The sequence below is a fragment of the Rutidosis leptorrhynchoides genome, chromosome 10, assembly GCF_046630445.1.
Source record: "Rutidosis leptorrhynchoides isolate AG116_Rl617_1_P2 chromosome 10, CSIRO_AGI_Rlap_v1, whole genome shotgun sequence".
NCBI classification, from domain to species: Eukaryota; Viridiplantae; Streptophyta; class Magnoliopsida; order Asterales; family Asteraceae; genus Rutidosis; species Rutidosis leptorrhynchoides.
The window spans coordinates 233,554,186-233,569,411 of NC_092342.1; the positions used below are offsets into that span (position 1 = coordinate 233,554,186).

Consider the following 15,226-nt stretch of genomic DNA (forward strand, 5'->3'; position numbering starts at 1 on the left):
TCACACTTCCAGTTTCCGCCTTTGATTTCGGTCATACGCATTTCAAGTTCACATTCTTCACCTTCGATAGATAAATTGTAGCATACCCACATACATAATACATAATATCGGCTCGTATTGACCAGCTCTCACAGCTTATCATAAGCAGTTTCAACTAGAGTAGTAACTTGCCAATTGTAAATTTGTAATATAATGATTTGAGTGTTCAACAGTTATTGACGATTTCAACATTGCTTTCATCGTTTAACTTATAAGTCGATTAATTTGATAAACCAAAAACACTTAAACTAGAAAATGTAGGGCTTTACCCTTAAAAAAGGGAGCCCTTCCAGAAATTCTCGATGGCCAAGGGGAGACCCAAAGCCAAGAAGGGGGTTTGGAAATAGTTTTCAACCAGCAATTGACGCGTCTCGGTTATTACCTCATTAACTGCGTCATTGCCCCAAGCGCAAAGATGCCTTTCAACGTTACCTACTGCCTTCTTTTTATACAACTCTCTCACACCAATAGTCCATCCTTTTCTAAAACCAATTGGTATTAGAGGGACTTTCCCTTAGACTTATATACATACATTTGTTTTTTATCTCCCTCCTATGTGGGATAGGTTTGCACCCCAACACGGCGAACCCTATTGCTAGTAGTTTCTTAATCGTTCTGTTTCCTTACGCCGCTAATTCTGTATGTCGCCGGACATTGATTATTCATTAATTGGTTGCTCTTTTTGCATCAGATTACTTGTCGATAAACATAAAACCATCTCACATTGGTGGCAGGTATACATATATTCTTATGTATATGTAAGAATGATTTTGTCAATTTATTAGGGTATCTAATAAGTCTGCCCAATGAAGTTTCATCGACATTAGTGCATTGTTTATCGCTGCCATTTTGTGTGTGTTTCTTGTCATTTTGTGTGTGTCTCATGCCCGATGAAGTTTCCTTTAATGTTGCGGTTGAGAAAGGAATGAAGAAGATGAAGAAAAAAAGTTCGAATAAAAGAAAGGATGAAAATACCCCTCAAGTGTCCTGCACGTGACAAGACTTAACGGATTATTTAATATTTAATGACCGTTAGTGACAGGGACTGCTTTGTGAAACGATGGGGAAAAAAAGTTAGAATATACCTCAAATGCTACCGGTACCAGGTTGTTGTGATTTGGTTTTAGTTTTGGGAACAATCTAATAAACTACTCTACTATTTAGTTGCATCATTCAAGTTTGGTTACAAACAAGATACTTATCAAATTTATACTCCAAGACACTTGGCCAGCAACACTGCCTGTAAAGTCCAAAATCCTCCAACATACATATTATTAACTCAACACACTTATTACATCATCTATCGGGTCCATGATGTCAATCTCAGCGTATTGTACCTACAATTGCGGCAAGGGAGTCGAATGCACCGATCTTAATAAACCATAACGATTGAGGAAACTATGTCAACTAGATCCTTTCGGTTCCCAAAAAGTCAGACCAAATTGTTCGTGTACACACTGTTGGGAAATTACGGCCTCACTAATTCCCACCACCCAGCCCAACAAGGGTAAGAAAGAAAGAAATAATCAAATACTTAAAGTGTATTGATTGGTGCAATTTGGAATGAAGACTTAGCCCCTCTTATATAACCAAGTCACTCACCCCTCACATCTTCCTCCCACCTATGTGGGATACACATATCTTCTACTAGCCAAAATAAACCAACAAATCTCCACCTTTTGGATAGAAGAAGATAACCATGCTTCCACATTGCAAGGATAACCGATGTAGACGCTTCCTCGACGACAACTTCAAGATCCTCATCTTCATGCCGTTGACATTATCTCCCAAGAGACAAAACTTGCATCTTCATCGAACATTGTCTAAACCGACAATCATTGTCATCACAGACAATCATAACTCTTAACAAGAATTATCATACTCCACCATTAAGAGTATAGCACTTAGAATATCACATTCCAAGCATTTCACCTCGGCACATGTTGTTGAACAACCAGCTGAAACTTTATGGTGCAACTTCCTTGTTTGGCTTTCCCGAAAGTCCCATCAGCTACAACATCAGTTTCCACCACACACCCTGCATCAACGCCAAACCAATGCCCATGTGTAATTGTGGAACCGCTAACGAACATCCCTTTCCACGGTGGCGCGGACACACCATGAGGATGACGTGACTTCAGAGGAATTCGTCACTCTCCGTAACAACGGAGACAATGTTAGCGTCTTTGGAGCCATTTGTCGGATTAGCTCCACCGGGACAATTAACCCTTACATGTCCAGTCTTCCCGCACTTCCAGCATGTCAGATTCTTTCTAGAGTTTCTCTTCTGCCTATCCGAACACAACACTATCGTATCTCCTGATGACGAGACCCCGTTACCTTCCAGTCTTTTCTCCTCGGATAGGAGCTTGCTAGTAACGTCTTCAAACTTCAAAGTTTTCTTCCCATACATCAAAATAGGTTTCATGTGTTCATAAGACGATGATAAAGATAATATCAACCTCAAAGCTTTATCTTCATCATCCGTTTTAACACCAATAGCCTCCAGTTCTGAAACAATACCGTTAAGAATACTTAGATGATCTGAAATCTTTGAACCCCCATCCATACGCAGAGTATGAAATTGTTCTTTAAGACACAACCGATTTGAGATGCCCTTGCCCTGGTACAACTGCTCTAGTTTAACCCAAAGCTCCTTTGCCGTTGAAAACCCGTGCACATTTGCAAGCACGTTCTTTGCAAGACACAAACGAATCGCACTTGCTGCCCTCAAATCCATATCATCCCATTCTTCTTCATCGAACTTACTGCTAGAATCACTGCCAGGAACAAGGGTGGGTTTACCCTTCAAAGCCTTGTGTAAACCGGACTGAATCAACACATCCTTGACTTGAACCTGCCATAAGCCAAAATTGATCATCCCATCAAATTTCTCTACATCAAACCTCATTGGACTGAACTTCGACATCGTATCCGTATCCTATAGACAACAACTTTCTCTGATTTTGCTCACGTTTCGAATAGTCAAAAGATGTAGCAAGTAGCCAGGACCCTTTAAATCGGAAATCCACAACTAGGCCACTAACAAATCCAACTATTACTACGAATCAGAAAAAATATTGTCTAACCAGATACCCTATACGATCAATAGAACTCGTTTCTGATGTGGATGATCCACTCCCGTGGCAACCACAGAGCATACTCCGACTCCTATAACCGAGACCCCCGTCAAACCTGACGCTCTGATACCAGATGTTGGGAAATTACGGCCTCACTAATTCCCACCCCCCAGCCCAACAAGGGTAAGAAAGAAAGAAATAATCAAATACTTAAAGTGTATTGATTGGTGCAATTTGGAATGAAGACTTAGCCCCTCTTATATAACCAAGTCACTCACCCCTCACATCTTCCTCCCACCTATGTGGGATACACATATCTTCTACTAGCCAAAATAAACCAACACACACTAGCTAACAACTCAAACATTTAATTAAAGACTGTTTCAGGCAAATCTTAAGAAATATGGTAATACTCCATACATTAGTACTAATAAAATTACAAAATCATTGGGAGAAAAAACAGCATGAAATTTTGAAGTTTAACTTTTACAAGGCATAGGCCTAATCTCAATCCCTTGAATTACAAGCCCACCCTTCCAATTTCCCCCTTTGACTTCTGTCATACTCATTTTAAGTACACCTTCTTCCCCTTTTTTGATATAATATTGACCCACTTCAATTTCCATCCAACCATCTTCTCTTTGTCTAGGCCCATTACCCTTTGAATTCGGGTTAACCGGTAAAATCAGGTTCGGGTTCACCACATGACATCTATTAAACATGCCTATTCGTCTTCCGGGTAGAACCGGATACAACCTTCTTGGTTCACCTTCTGGCTCAAGGAAAACGGTCTGAGTCTGGATTTCGACCCCACTAATCCCAATTGAAACCTCGGCTGGTTGGGACTCAAACCCATATATTTCTGATGTCGATTTGAACACGATGAATGCTGCGTAAACTGTGTCCGGTGATAACATTGATGTCTTGATTCTGCCATACACTTCCAACCAACATACCCTTATGAGCTCGGCTACCTCCGAAAACCTATATTTCACAAACAAAGGTGTTAGCTTTTATTGTTCTTTCAAACCTTTGACCATATGCAATCACATGTGTTCTTTATATTAAAAAAAGAAGGCCTCTGAAAGATTAATTACCGTGATTCGGGTAGTGAAATCCATCGCCAATAATGTGGAGTATCGCTCCAAACGATGAATAAATCTCTTGCAGCCAACATATAGCATTTCTTACCGGTTCGTTTATCCAGTGAAAAGCTCTGTAAAATAACATAAATGCCATCAGTTTCATACACAATAATTCAAAAGCAAATTCAAGATTCAAACTTTTAAACTCGCGAGCTTCAAACTTGAAGCAAAACTACCTACCGATCACATGATTGTTGCTAATTCTGATAATTTTGATGTTTATAATACCAACAAAACACCCAAAAAAATGACAAAAACAGAAATAAAAATTCAACCTTTATACCCAGACCTAGAATTACTGTCGGTTTACAGTACCCATTTGATTCATTACCAAAAAAGAGTTCAAGAATTTGAATTTTGTGAGCCAACAAAATCAGACATTAAGGTGAAAATATTAAAGAAGGCAAAATTGCAAAAAAGCTTCAAACTTTACAACCAAAATCACTTTTAATTACTAAATTAACAAAACCGATTTCATTAAATCGACATAAAAATTGAAAATTACCTTATTTCCACCGTCAATTATAATGGGTCGATCACATAAACAGAGATACAGCTGTTTCTTGGTAGAATAACTCGAAGAACAGCCACCGTCGGCCGCCGCCAATACAATATTCCGGTAATCCTCCGGCAAGAAACTTTCCCACACAACATCCCATTCAGCTGCTGACCTAAAAAGCGAACAAACTAACGACAATCTACAAGCATCTCTAGGGCTGGTTAAAGATAAAGCTTTAGCTATAAATCCTTCAGGTAAATACCCAAAAAAGTCTTCCACAAACACACTTTCAATTTCCATTTTAGAGACTCGATTTTTTTTCATATTTTTGTAAGAAAACTAGAAAAGTTGTGTGTGTGTTGTTTTGGGTTTACAAAAGTTTGATTTTGTGCTTCTATTTATAGGTGGTAGAAGTAGTAATGAAACATAGGATTAAATAAATATGGTTGGACTTGGGAGTAAAATATATGGACGTGTATATATGTATGTGTATAAGAATAATAAGTAGGCAATGAATGAATGTTGGATTTATTGAACATCTATTCGATGATTATGAATAATTTAAGTGGTTAATGACTGAATATGAATATGAATATGAATATGAATATAGATATGGATAGAATATGTATATTAATATGTATATGTATATAAGTTGGATGATGTGAAAAATTAGTGGACAAGGTATGAATGATAATTTATTATTTATAGATATATTCATTTAACATTCAAAATGCATACATACATATAAATATATGCATAATTACTCAAATATATGCATATTTATTTAAATATTCTTATATATTATATATGTACATTCTAAAATCACACACGCTTCCCTGAATGGTGGTATCAGGTCTCGCACTCAAATGACTTGATTACTCGAAGTTTTACCTTCTATGGAGGAGCCAATGTGTTTGTTCATATGATAGTTTTCTCGCTTACAAAAAAAAAAATATTTACATTCTAAACTATTAAAATGTTATCGGAAATTGGATTGTGAAGATACAACTTTTGAATAATATTAAATTCATATATCTTACATATATTACATATCTTCGTTAGATATACTTTGATGATTTTTTATTTTATAATAGGAATATTTTCAGAAAAACTTAACACCCAACGTATATCCGTTAATACGATTAATTCAATGGATATAAATATGGATGGATGAATTATATTTAAATGGATATGGATATGAATATGAATTTGAAAAAGACAAAATTACGTTGTTGGTACCTGTTGTTCGTATACGATTTCACGAGGCAACCTTAACTTTATTTTTTGCATTGTTGGTACCCGTTATATGCTGAATTCTTGTGGCTGGTACCTCATACAAACGTGCATCACATTTTAAACGTTAACTCCTCACATGTGCCACGCATATGGGAGTAATTTCGTCCCTTTAGTTCTTTTATTCAATATAAAAGCCAACTTATTACCTAATCGCTCAATATCGGTTCATTATAAGCCTAATTGCTCCTAATTTCGATTTCTTTTCTATTCAAATTTAAATATCAATCTATAATGGTTGATTGTTAGTGTGGAAGAGCTGCTGTGATTTAAACCTCATGGACTGACCGTAATCCTGACAGACGCTACTATAGTTGCCATACAAAGGTATTATTCTTCCATTTATTTTGTCGAAAATTGCTAATAGATTGGTAGTAAAAATTTTTGATCAGAAAATCAATGTAACAGTACCAGCGAATTCTTTTTACAAAAACCCTAAATACAAATCTTACCATAAATCTAGGTAACATCAAAGGCGCTTAATTCGTTTTGCATAGTGTATAACTTGGTAGCCATTGTTGCCAATAAATTTGAAACTGCTGAAGTAGGCTTTGATGTATTAGAAACTAAAAAGTCGATTTTGAAAGATAATATAGGCACGTTCAAATTGTATGTATGGAATAAAACAATCATTCGAACGAAATTGCCCTCACATGCGTGCTACATGTGAGGGGATAACGTTTAAAAAGTGACAGACGTTAGTATGGGTATCAACCATGAAAATTCAGGATACAATAAATACTAACCATGCAAAAAAACAAAGTTTAGGTTGCCTCATAAAAGTGGATACAAACCACAAGTACTAATGACGTACATTTGTCTTTTAAAAATTAAATGAATATGAATATTGATATATTCGATTCATATCCGATTCATTGTCATCAATAAATATATAGGTGCGTAAAAATCACTATTGTAAAAGACCCCGACTCGAGCCGTTGCGACACCCGTTGCGACACCCGTTGCGACGGTTTGGTGACTAGTTCGTCCCGTCTCGAAGAAAATAGTCTAATATTACAGTCAACGGTCAAAATTCGGGTCAAAGTTGGAAAAAATGGGTCAAAGTCTATCAAAATTGGGAAAAGCCAGAAAGTCGATAAAATCGGTAAAATTTGTCGCATTTTAGTTTGAATTTTCTGTAGTCAATTAACGGTGATAGCGATTATGGGTACAAATTAGTCAAATAAAGTTGTTGGCTTTAAAATAAGTACACATATATACATTTATATACTTAAATATATAAAATTCAACTTTGGTCAACGTCCGTCTCGACCCCGTCTTGACCTTTTTAGGACCCATCGTCTCGACCATGTCTCAAGTCTTTTGCAACAGTGGTAAAAATAATTAAGTATACGCTCAACCAAGGTTGCAAAAGACGTGAGACGGGGTCGAGACGGTCGGGTTCTAAAAAGGTCGAGTCGTTCGAGACGGGGTGGACACGGACGTTAATCAAAGTTGACTTTTAATTATAAAAGTATATAAATGTATATATGTGTATATATTTTAAAGTCAAAAACTTTAATTTTTTTTTTTTTAACAGGAAGATTTTTATTAGGCTTCTGGCAAGAAACTAGAGGCAAAGAAACAACAATTACAATGACTTTATAAGCCAATCATTGCAAGACATTTTATCATTGTTTCTACTAAACAACCAAGAATAAGAAAAATTTCTAATGTAATCAAACAATTCATTTTTTTTCTACCGATTCTCCGAAAAGATTACTCCATTTCGAAAACGTCAAAAATTTTAATTGACTAATTTGTAACCATAATTGCCATCAACGTTAATATTATACAGAAAATTCAAACTAAAATACGACAAATTTCACTGATTTTACCGACTTTCTGGCTTTTCCGAATTTTAGGAGACTTTGACTTGATTTTTTTCAACTTTGACCCGAATTTTGACCTTTGACTGTCATATTAGACGGTTTTCTTCGAGACTGTCGCAACGGCTCGAGACGTGGTGTTTTGCAACAGTGCGCTCAACTTTTACTTTTGCACATATAACATAAAATAAATAATAGGTAAAAAGTAATATAAGATAAAATAATTAAGTAAAATGTATTACTCCTTATGAGACTTGCGGAGTTTTTTTATTGATGGAAACTGGAAAACGATGTTAGTAAAATTTTTTAAATTATATACGGTGAGCGAAGTGAGTGATAGGGACCGAGTGAGTAATAAATTATTATTATTCTAAGATATAAGAGGAGACTCGTAGGACACTACGTGAATGCTACGTCGAAAGTTTTATAGCCACACAAAAAAGAGAGACATATTATTTAAAGATTATATTCTTATATCTACAGGATTTTAGGATATAAATAAATACATAAATAAATAACTATAACTATAACTAAATAACTAAATAAATATTATAGCATATGTATAAGTTGTACGGATGCATGTATGTTTGAACTATAAGTCAAATAACATGATAAGAGTTGTACTAACGCAGCGTTAGTTAACAAACGTGGCAACTTCCGTCAGTTTCTGATGCCATTAACCATGCGTCAATTTCTGACGCCACTTCCGTCAGTTGCATTTTTGACGGTACAAGTTTCGTGAGTGAAATTACGTTGAGCCAATCATAAATTTTTAACATTTTATATTTATATTTAATTTATTTTTTTCACTCAATTTTCAATCAGATTTTACCACTTCATCCTTCAAATATTTGACACAAAAACTTGACATTTTGAGTTAACGGAGGTCAAGTACAAATACAGTCAAAAACCCACTTTTTCACCAAAAAATGCAAAATCTGACTCTGACATCACAGTCAGGGTTGGAAACAGTATAATAGGAATCGGATTTGAGTAAGCTTGGTATTTTTATATTTTTTTTATAGGAGAACGGGTGAATAAGATTATTGTATTGAGTCATGTTGTTCATTTGTTGGGGCTTTGAGTTCTTTGCAAGAGATCTCAGGTTCGAATTTCGTCTCAGACGAATATTTAGTGGTAGTCGGGAATAGATTGAAAACAGCCAAGAAGTAATCATGCTGGGCTGCGTACATCGCAGTATGGGGTCGGATTACTCGTCTTCCCGGGTAGTCCGTCCTTCTACCTTTTTTTATTGAGTCAGGTTGTTCATCTGTTTGCTTTTTTTCTTCCTTGTGAAAAAATGTATAATTACTTTTTATAATTAAAAGAAAGCTCATCAAAAAGATGAAATTTCCATAAACGTACCAAAATACAAAACATTGAGCTAAAATAAATAAGAAACCAAACCAATATCGAGACAATACACTATAATCGAGACAACATCAAAAAAGAATAAAATAAAAAAAAAAAACAAAACAAAACTCGGCAAACAAACTAAATGAATAAAGGGAAATGGCATCAAAAAAAAAAAAAAAAATTCGACGAACTAAAGATTAATAACCATGTACATCAAGACACGAAAAACCAAAAAGCTCGCAACGAGCATTAGATCACGCATCATTGATAAATTTCAAAAAAGATTCCATTTCCGCTCTCTAGACTAGGCTCTACTTTCTTTGCCTTTTAAAATTTAGCCGTAATCTTGTGAGGATCGTTTGAGATAATAATGATACCCTTTTAAACACCCTCATATTATCCATCATGTCTTTAAAAGCTGTGAACGAAGGTCATCTTTACCCCCGCCTCCTCAATCATCGATTTTTTTTTTCTTCAATGGACTTGCTGAATTTATTCGCAACTGAAGCGAAATCAACATTATTTTCTGGATCCATACCAAGTTCACAAGCAACAGCTTCTTCGAAACCATTCCATTCTCCACCAGGTTAAGATGAAGTCCCCACGAATGAACACGGCTCAACAATGTCGGGTTCGTCCTGAAGAATATTGACCGAGTCGAATTCCGGTAGTGCAGATGGACCAATTCCAACTAACCTATCCTTGAAGGCAATTTTTGAAATGCTATGAAACAAGGGAGAGAAACATTCAACTCTGAGTTAACAACAAGAGCACTAACATGCTCATTCAAAACAACACCACACTCACCATTAATATGTACCATGGGTGACAATGGGATGTTACCAGTTAACATGTCCTTATACAAAGGTCTCGGACTCACTTGGCCCACACAGGAATCAGTCGACAATACAACACTAGGGGAGTTGATCCGTACACCACTTAATTTACTTGTTATGTATTCTCGCTGTTCTTATATATACTTCTATTTGTTTATCATATTCGCGTTGCACATGAATCACTGCAGATTTGGTTTTCTTTAAGAAGTTGGGAACTGTTAATTTAAGCATGAGAAAGGGTAATATGATCAAAAATTGCATTTTGGTGGTGTATGGAGAAAATTAAGTGGTGTACGGATCAGCTCCCGACAAATTTGGGACAATCTCGACATTCACAATCGCACAACAATTCAAATCATCATGACAGTTAATATTACAAGCTGAAATGGGGTCCTCACCAAAATGGGTATTGCTTGATTTTTTTAATTTTTTTTGGAATAGTAATATTTGCATGTAATATTAAAGAAATAAATTTTCAAAGATGAAATTTCTAAAAATAGGAAAACCGGCGTTTGAAATGCCGGTTTGCACTTTTTAACCCAAACTGGGGTTTCAAATGCCGGTTTGAATCCACGAATGCCCTAATCTGTACGCTTTTCCACCTTTCCTGACCCACTCTGAAACAGACATTTGGAATGCCGATTTTTGCTGCAAGGTTTTCAGTTTTTCAGTCTATTATTGCTGCAAGGTTGCAACCCTATCCTAGTGCATTATTACAATTAATTTAAGTTTGAATTGGCAGAAATATCTTTTATTTATAGAGTTCATATTTTTACACTAAATTCACTTAATCTTCAAAACCATTACATCTCTCTTCAATCAGTTAATTTTTACCCAACACTAAACACATTAAACTCATCACATATGATGGCTGAATTTCGTGAATTTATAGTTCATTTTGTTTTGGGTAGTGAAAATTTATTTCAAATGGGTGGTTAAGTGGTGATGAAACATCAACGAGAATCACTTTTCCATTATACCAAAAGATTAATTGCATGACGTTAAACGAAATGGCTTATAAATATGTGGGTGTTGATCCAAGAACACATACGTTGAAGATGATTTTGTGGAATGAGTACTTCGGCAATGCATGTCCGACTGAAATTTACGACGATATTTCTTTGGAAACAATGTATTTTTTGGCTCGTCAAAATCCACAATACATTGGTCAAATTGAAATTCAGTTTGAGCAAGTCCTTTCGACACAACGATCCGGTTTTGTCGATCAATTACAAAGTTTAATTCAGTCTTCTCAAGTTACACTAACCGGGGACGGTGGTGCATCTACATCTCAATCAGGAGATGTATATGTAGATGAAGATGAAGTTGTGGCTGAAGAACAAAATGAAGAAGTTGATTCCGGTGATGGTATGTCAACACCAAGTGAAGGTAAGTTAGATAATCATAGTGTTGAAGGAGATATATCTAAAGACGATCAAAACGTGGTCGAGAGGAAGATCCAACCTCTCGTGAGCAATCCTTTCGGGTTTCTTAATATTGAAGATGAGTGTGATCAACCCGCGTTCAATGATGATTACGGGCTAGGATGGGATTGTTACAACAACGACGGTGTAGTGTAATGACCCAACCCGTCATTAACCTGACTATTTTTTTTTTTAAAATTAATTATATTAGTAACAACACCACTATTACGCTTTCAAAATACATTCGGACCACCAAACATGTTTAAACGTCAATAATCGTTTCGTACAATAATTCATGTAACAAAGTTTAGTACAATCCAAAAGATAATTTACGACCCATAGAGTTTAAGTTCCAAACAAAACACGAGCATGACGTTTGGGTTAAACTACCTAAGCTTAGGTCGTAATTCAAAATTATTTCCACATGTTCACAAGATGGAGATCTCTAATCCGCAAGCTTACCCTTGCCCTTATCCGCACCTGAATCTAAAAAGAGTAAACAACGAGAGGGTAAGCAAAACGCTTAGTGAATGCAACAATTATACATATGCATATATAACTTATTTACTTGCACCCACTTACTCATACAACGCATATTAACGCATATCAAAGCTAACATCATCAAATGTGCAAACTAGCATCAACCTTAGCATACAATCTCAATAATATTAATGCTATTCATAAACAACATGTAAACCATGGTTAACCATAAGCGCAAGGAAATGGTTCCCGCGAAGGAGCCATTGGTGTTCACAACAACCATTAGTATACATACCCGACTAATGTATCACTAACCCCATTAGTGGTATTGAACTCACTAACTTATACCCACCCGTCACGCCCAATGTGGTATCGAACTCACGAACTTTAAACCCACATTTCGCGCCACAGGTAATGATGCGGTATCGAACTCACGAACTTAAACCCACATCACACGCCACCCCACATGACAATGAGGTATCGGAGTCACGAACTTTAAACCCTCATCTCATGCCAAACACTATGTGGTATTGAACTCAAGAACTTTAACCCACATCGCACACAAGTAAATAGATCATACACATACATATATAATTATTTCACTCACCTTATCAATTTAGTGAAAGTCAAAAACCAGAATCTCACAAGCTTCAATGTAATGTACATATTACATTAATCATACAATTAACACACAAACAAGTTGGACTACTTACCAACTCATAACTCTAGTGCATTTATGACCCATAGTGCAATTAATGGCCCATTTGCACTACTAACACCCACACTAGGTCAAACCATCACTAATAACTAGTGATTATAGTCCAAACACAATAACTCACACAAGTTTGAGTAATTAAATACTCATCTTGCTAGTTGGGTCACACTACACCCATTTGACCCATTTCAAGGTCAATACTTGCAGTTGGTTCAACCATGAACCCTAACAACACCCATTTCACTAACAAAAAAGTGTTCTAGTAATTCAACAATAATTTAAGACTCGCAAACCCCAATTTACAACATCAAACCGTAAATCACGAGTCTTTGAGTCTATGTACAGAAATCTTATCCAAAATCCCCAATTTATCATGGAAATGGGGCTTACACCCAACACATGAACAAAAACCCTATTTTTAACTTAAATTAAACACTAGAACTTGAAATTGAAACTTACCACAACATCAAAACATAGTTAGCAAGTGGATGCAACAAGATCCTGAAGCGACCCGTCCTAATCTATAAGAACGAATACAATAACATATGATTACATCGCGGGGTACTTGACCTCTATATGATACATTTTACAAACATTGCATTCGTTTTTAAAAAGACAAACTTTCATTACATCGAAAGTTGACAGGCATGCATACCATTTCATAATACCCAACCATAAATGATCTAATCTGTCATTTACTTAATCATAATCTTTACTGAACTCAACAACTTGAATGCAACGTCTTTTGAAATATGCCATGAATGATTCCAAGTAATATCTTTAAAATGAGCAAATGCACAGCGGAAGATTTCTTTCAATCCTGAGAATAAACATGCTTTAAAGTGTCAACCAAAAGGTTGGTGAGTTCATTAGTTTATCATAATCGATCATTTTTATCATTTTAATAGACCACAAGATTTTCATTTCCATTTCTCATAAAAATACGTCCCATGCATAGAGACAAAAATAATCATTCATATGGATTGAATGCCTGATAATCTACCTTAACAAGATGCATATAGAATATCCCCATCATTCCGGGACACCCATCGGACATGATAAATTTCGAAGTACTAAAGCATTCCAAATTTCAGAATGGGGGTTGTTAGTTCCCGTAGATCAACCTTTAGGATTCGCGTCAATTAGGGGCCAGTTCCCTAATTCTTAGATTACCAGGTTAAAAAGAGGCATATTCGGCTTCGATCCATTCAACCATATAATGTAGTTTCAATTACTTGTGTCTATTTTGTAAAACAGTTATAAAAATAGCGCATGTATTTTTAGTCCCAAAAATATATATTGAAAAAGCATTTAAAAAGGGAGTAATGAAACTCACTACACAATATTTTGTAGTAAAAATATTCATTCGACTGAACTGAACAATGCAGGGTTGGCCTCGAGTTCAGGAATCTATATCAATGATATATATTAAAACATATAATAGTAATCAAATAAGTTTATATATTATTATTAGTAATATATACTTGTTATATTAAAAATTATATCTTGTACTAATAAATTAAATATATTTATTTTATATACTTTAAGTTAATATTTATAATCAGAATAGAATTACTAATATTAATATAATATATACTCATTAAAATATTTTAATAACTATCTTATGTATAATTTTTATATAATTAACAATATATATATATATATATATATATATATATATATATATATATATATATATATATATATATATATATCATGTATTATGTATTAATGTTTATATATATTATCTAATGTATTAAAATAAGTATTTATATATGTGTTAATATAATGTATATGTAATAATTAAATATTTATATCTATGATATTATATAAATATTAATATTAACTAATTAACTAATATAATATGTAATATTAATATGCTTAAATATTATTTATTCATTTGAGATAAAAATATTTATAAATATAATAGTAATTATAACAAATATAATAATAATTATATTAATGTAAATCTATTAATAATAACAATAATAATAATAATAATAATAATACTTATTACTAATAATGTTTATTAATACAATAATATAGGTTGGGCTTTAATAACAGAAATTGGGCTTGTATAAAAGGGTTGCTACAGTAACATGTGTCATTAAAATCAGAAAAACAAAAAGCTGTGGTCTGGATTCGAACCTAAGTCACTTCGTATGTAAATGAGGATCTTAACCATCTGAGCTATTTTGATTTTCTGTTATAAACTGCAATCACTTCTTTAAAACCCTTCGATAATATATATATATATATATATATATATATATATATATATATATATATATATATATATATATATATATATATATATATATATATATATATATATATATATATATATATATATATATATGTTTTTAATAAATATCATAATAATAATATAGATATAGATAACTTTAATCCCAAATATAATAATGTTTATACCTAGCAAAGAAACCGTGTGGGGTTTGTTAGAGTGTCGCCAAAAAGAAAGAAAATAGGTCGGTCCCAATTCTTCATCAATTATCATCGATCTTCAATCATC

The 15,226-nt window shown here is 34.3% G+C and overlaps 1 protein-coding gene and 1 non-coding gene across 2 annotated transcripts; both read right to left on the minus strand.

Moving 5' to 3' along the window:
* Nucleotides 1-300: 300 nt before the first annotated feature.
* On the minus strand, nucleotides 301-456 carry LOC139873814 (U4 spliceosomal RNA). Its single transcript, XR_011767531.1, has one exon. It is a non-coding gene; the product is annotated as a U4 spliceosomal RNA (small nuclear RNA).
* A 3,065-nt stretch (nucleotides 457-3,521) lies between these two features.
* On the minus strand, nucleotides 3,522-5,192 carry LOC139872914 (putative F-box protein PP2-B12). The gene is made up of 3 exons (XM_071860851.1): nucleotides 4,770-5,192; nucleotides 4,217-4,335; nucleotides 3,522-4,103 (listed from the first exon to the last, which is right to left on the minus strand). Exons 1-3 carry the CDS (start codon nucleotides 5,085-5,087, stop codon nucleotides 3,599-3,601), a joined length of 942 nt encoding a protein of 313 aa, XP_071716952.1. The 5' UTR covers nucleotides 5,088-5,192; the 3' UTR covers nucleotides 3,522-3,598.
* Nucleotides 5,193-15,226: the final 10,034 nt, after the last annotated feature.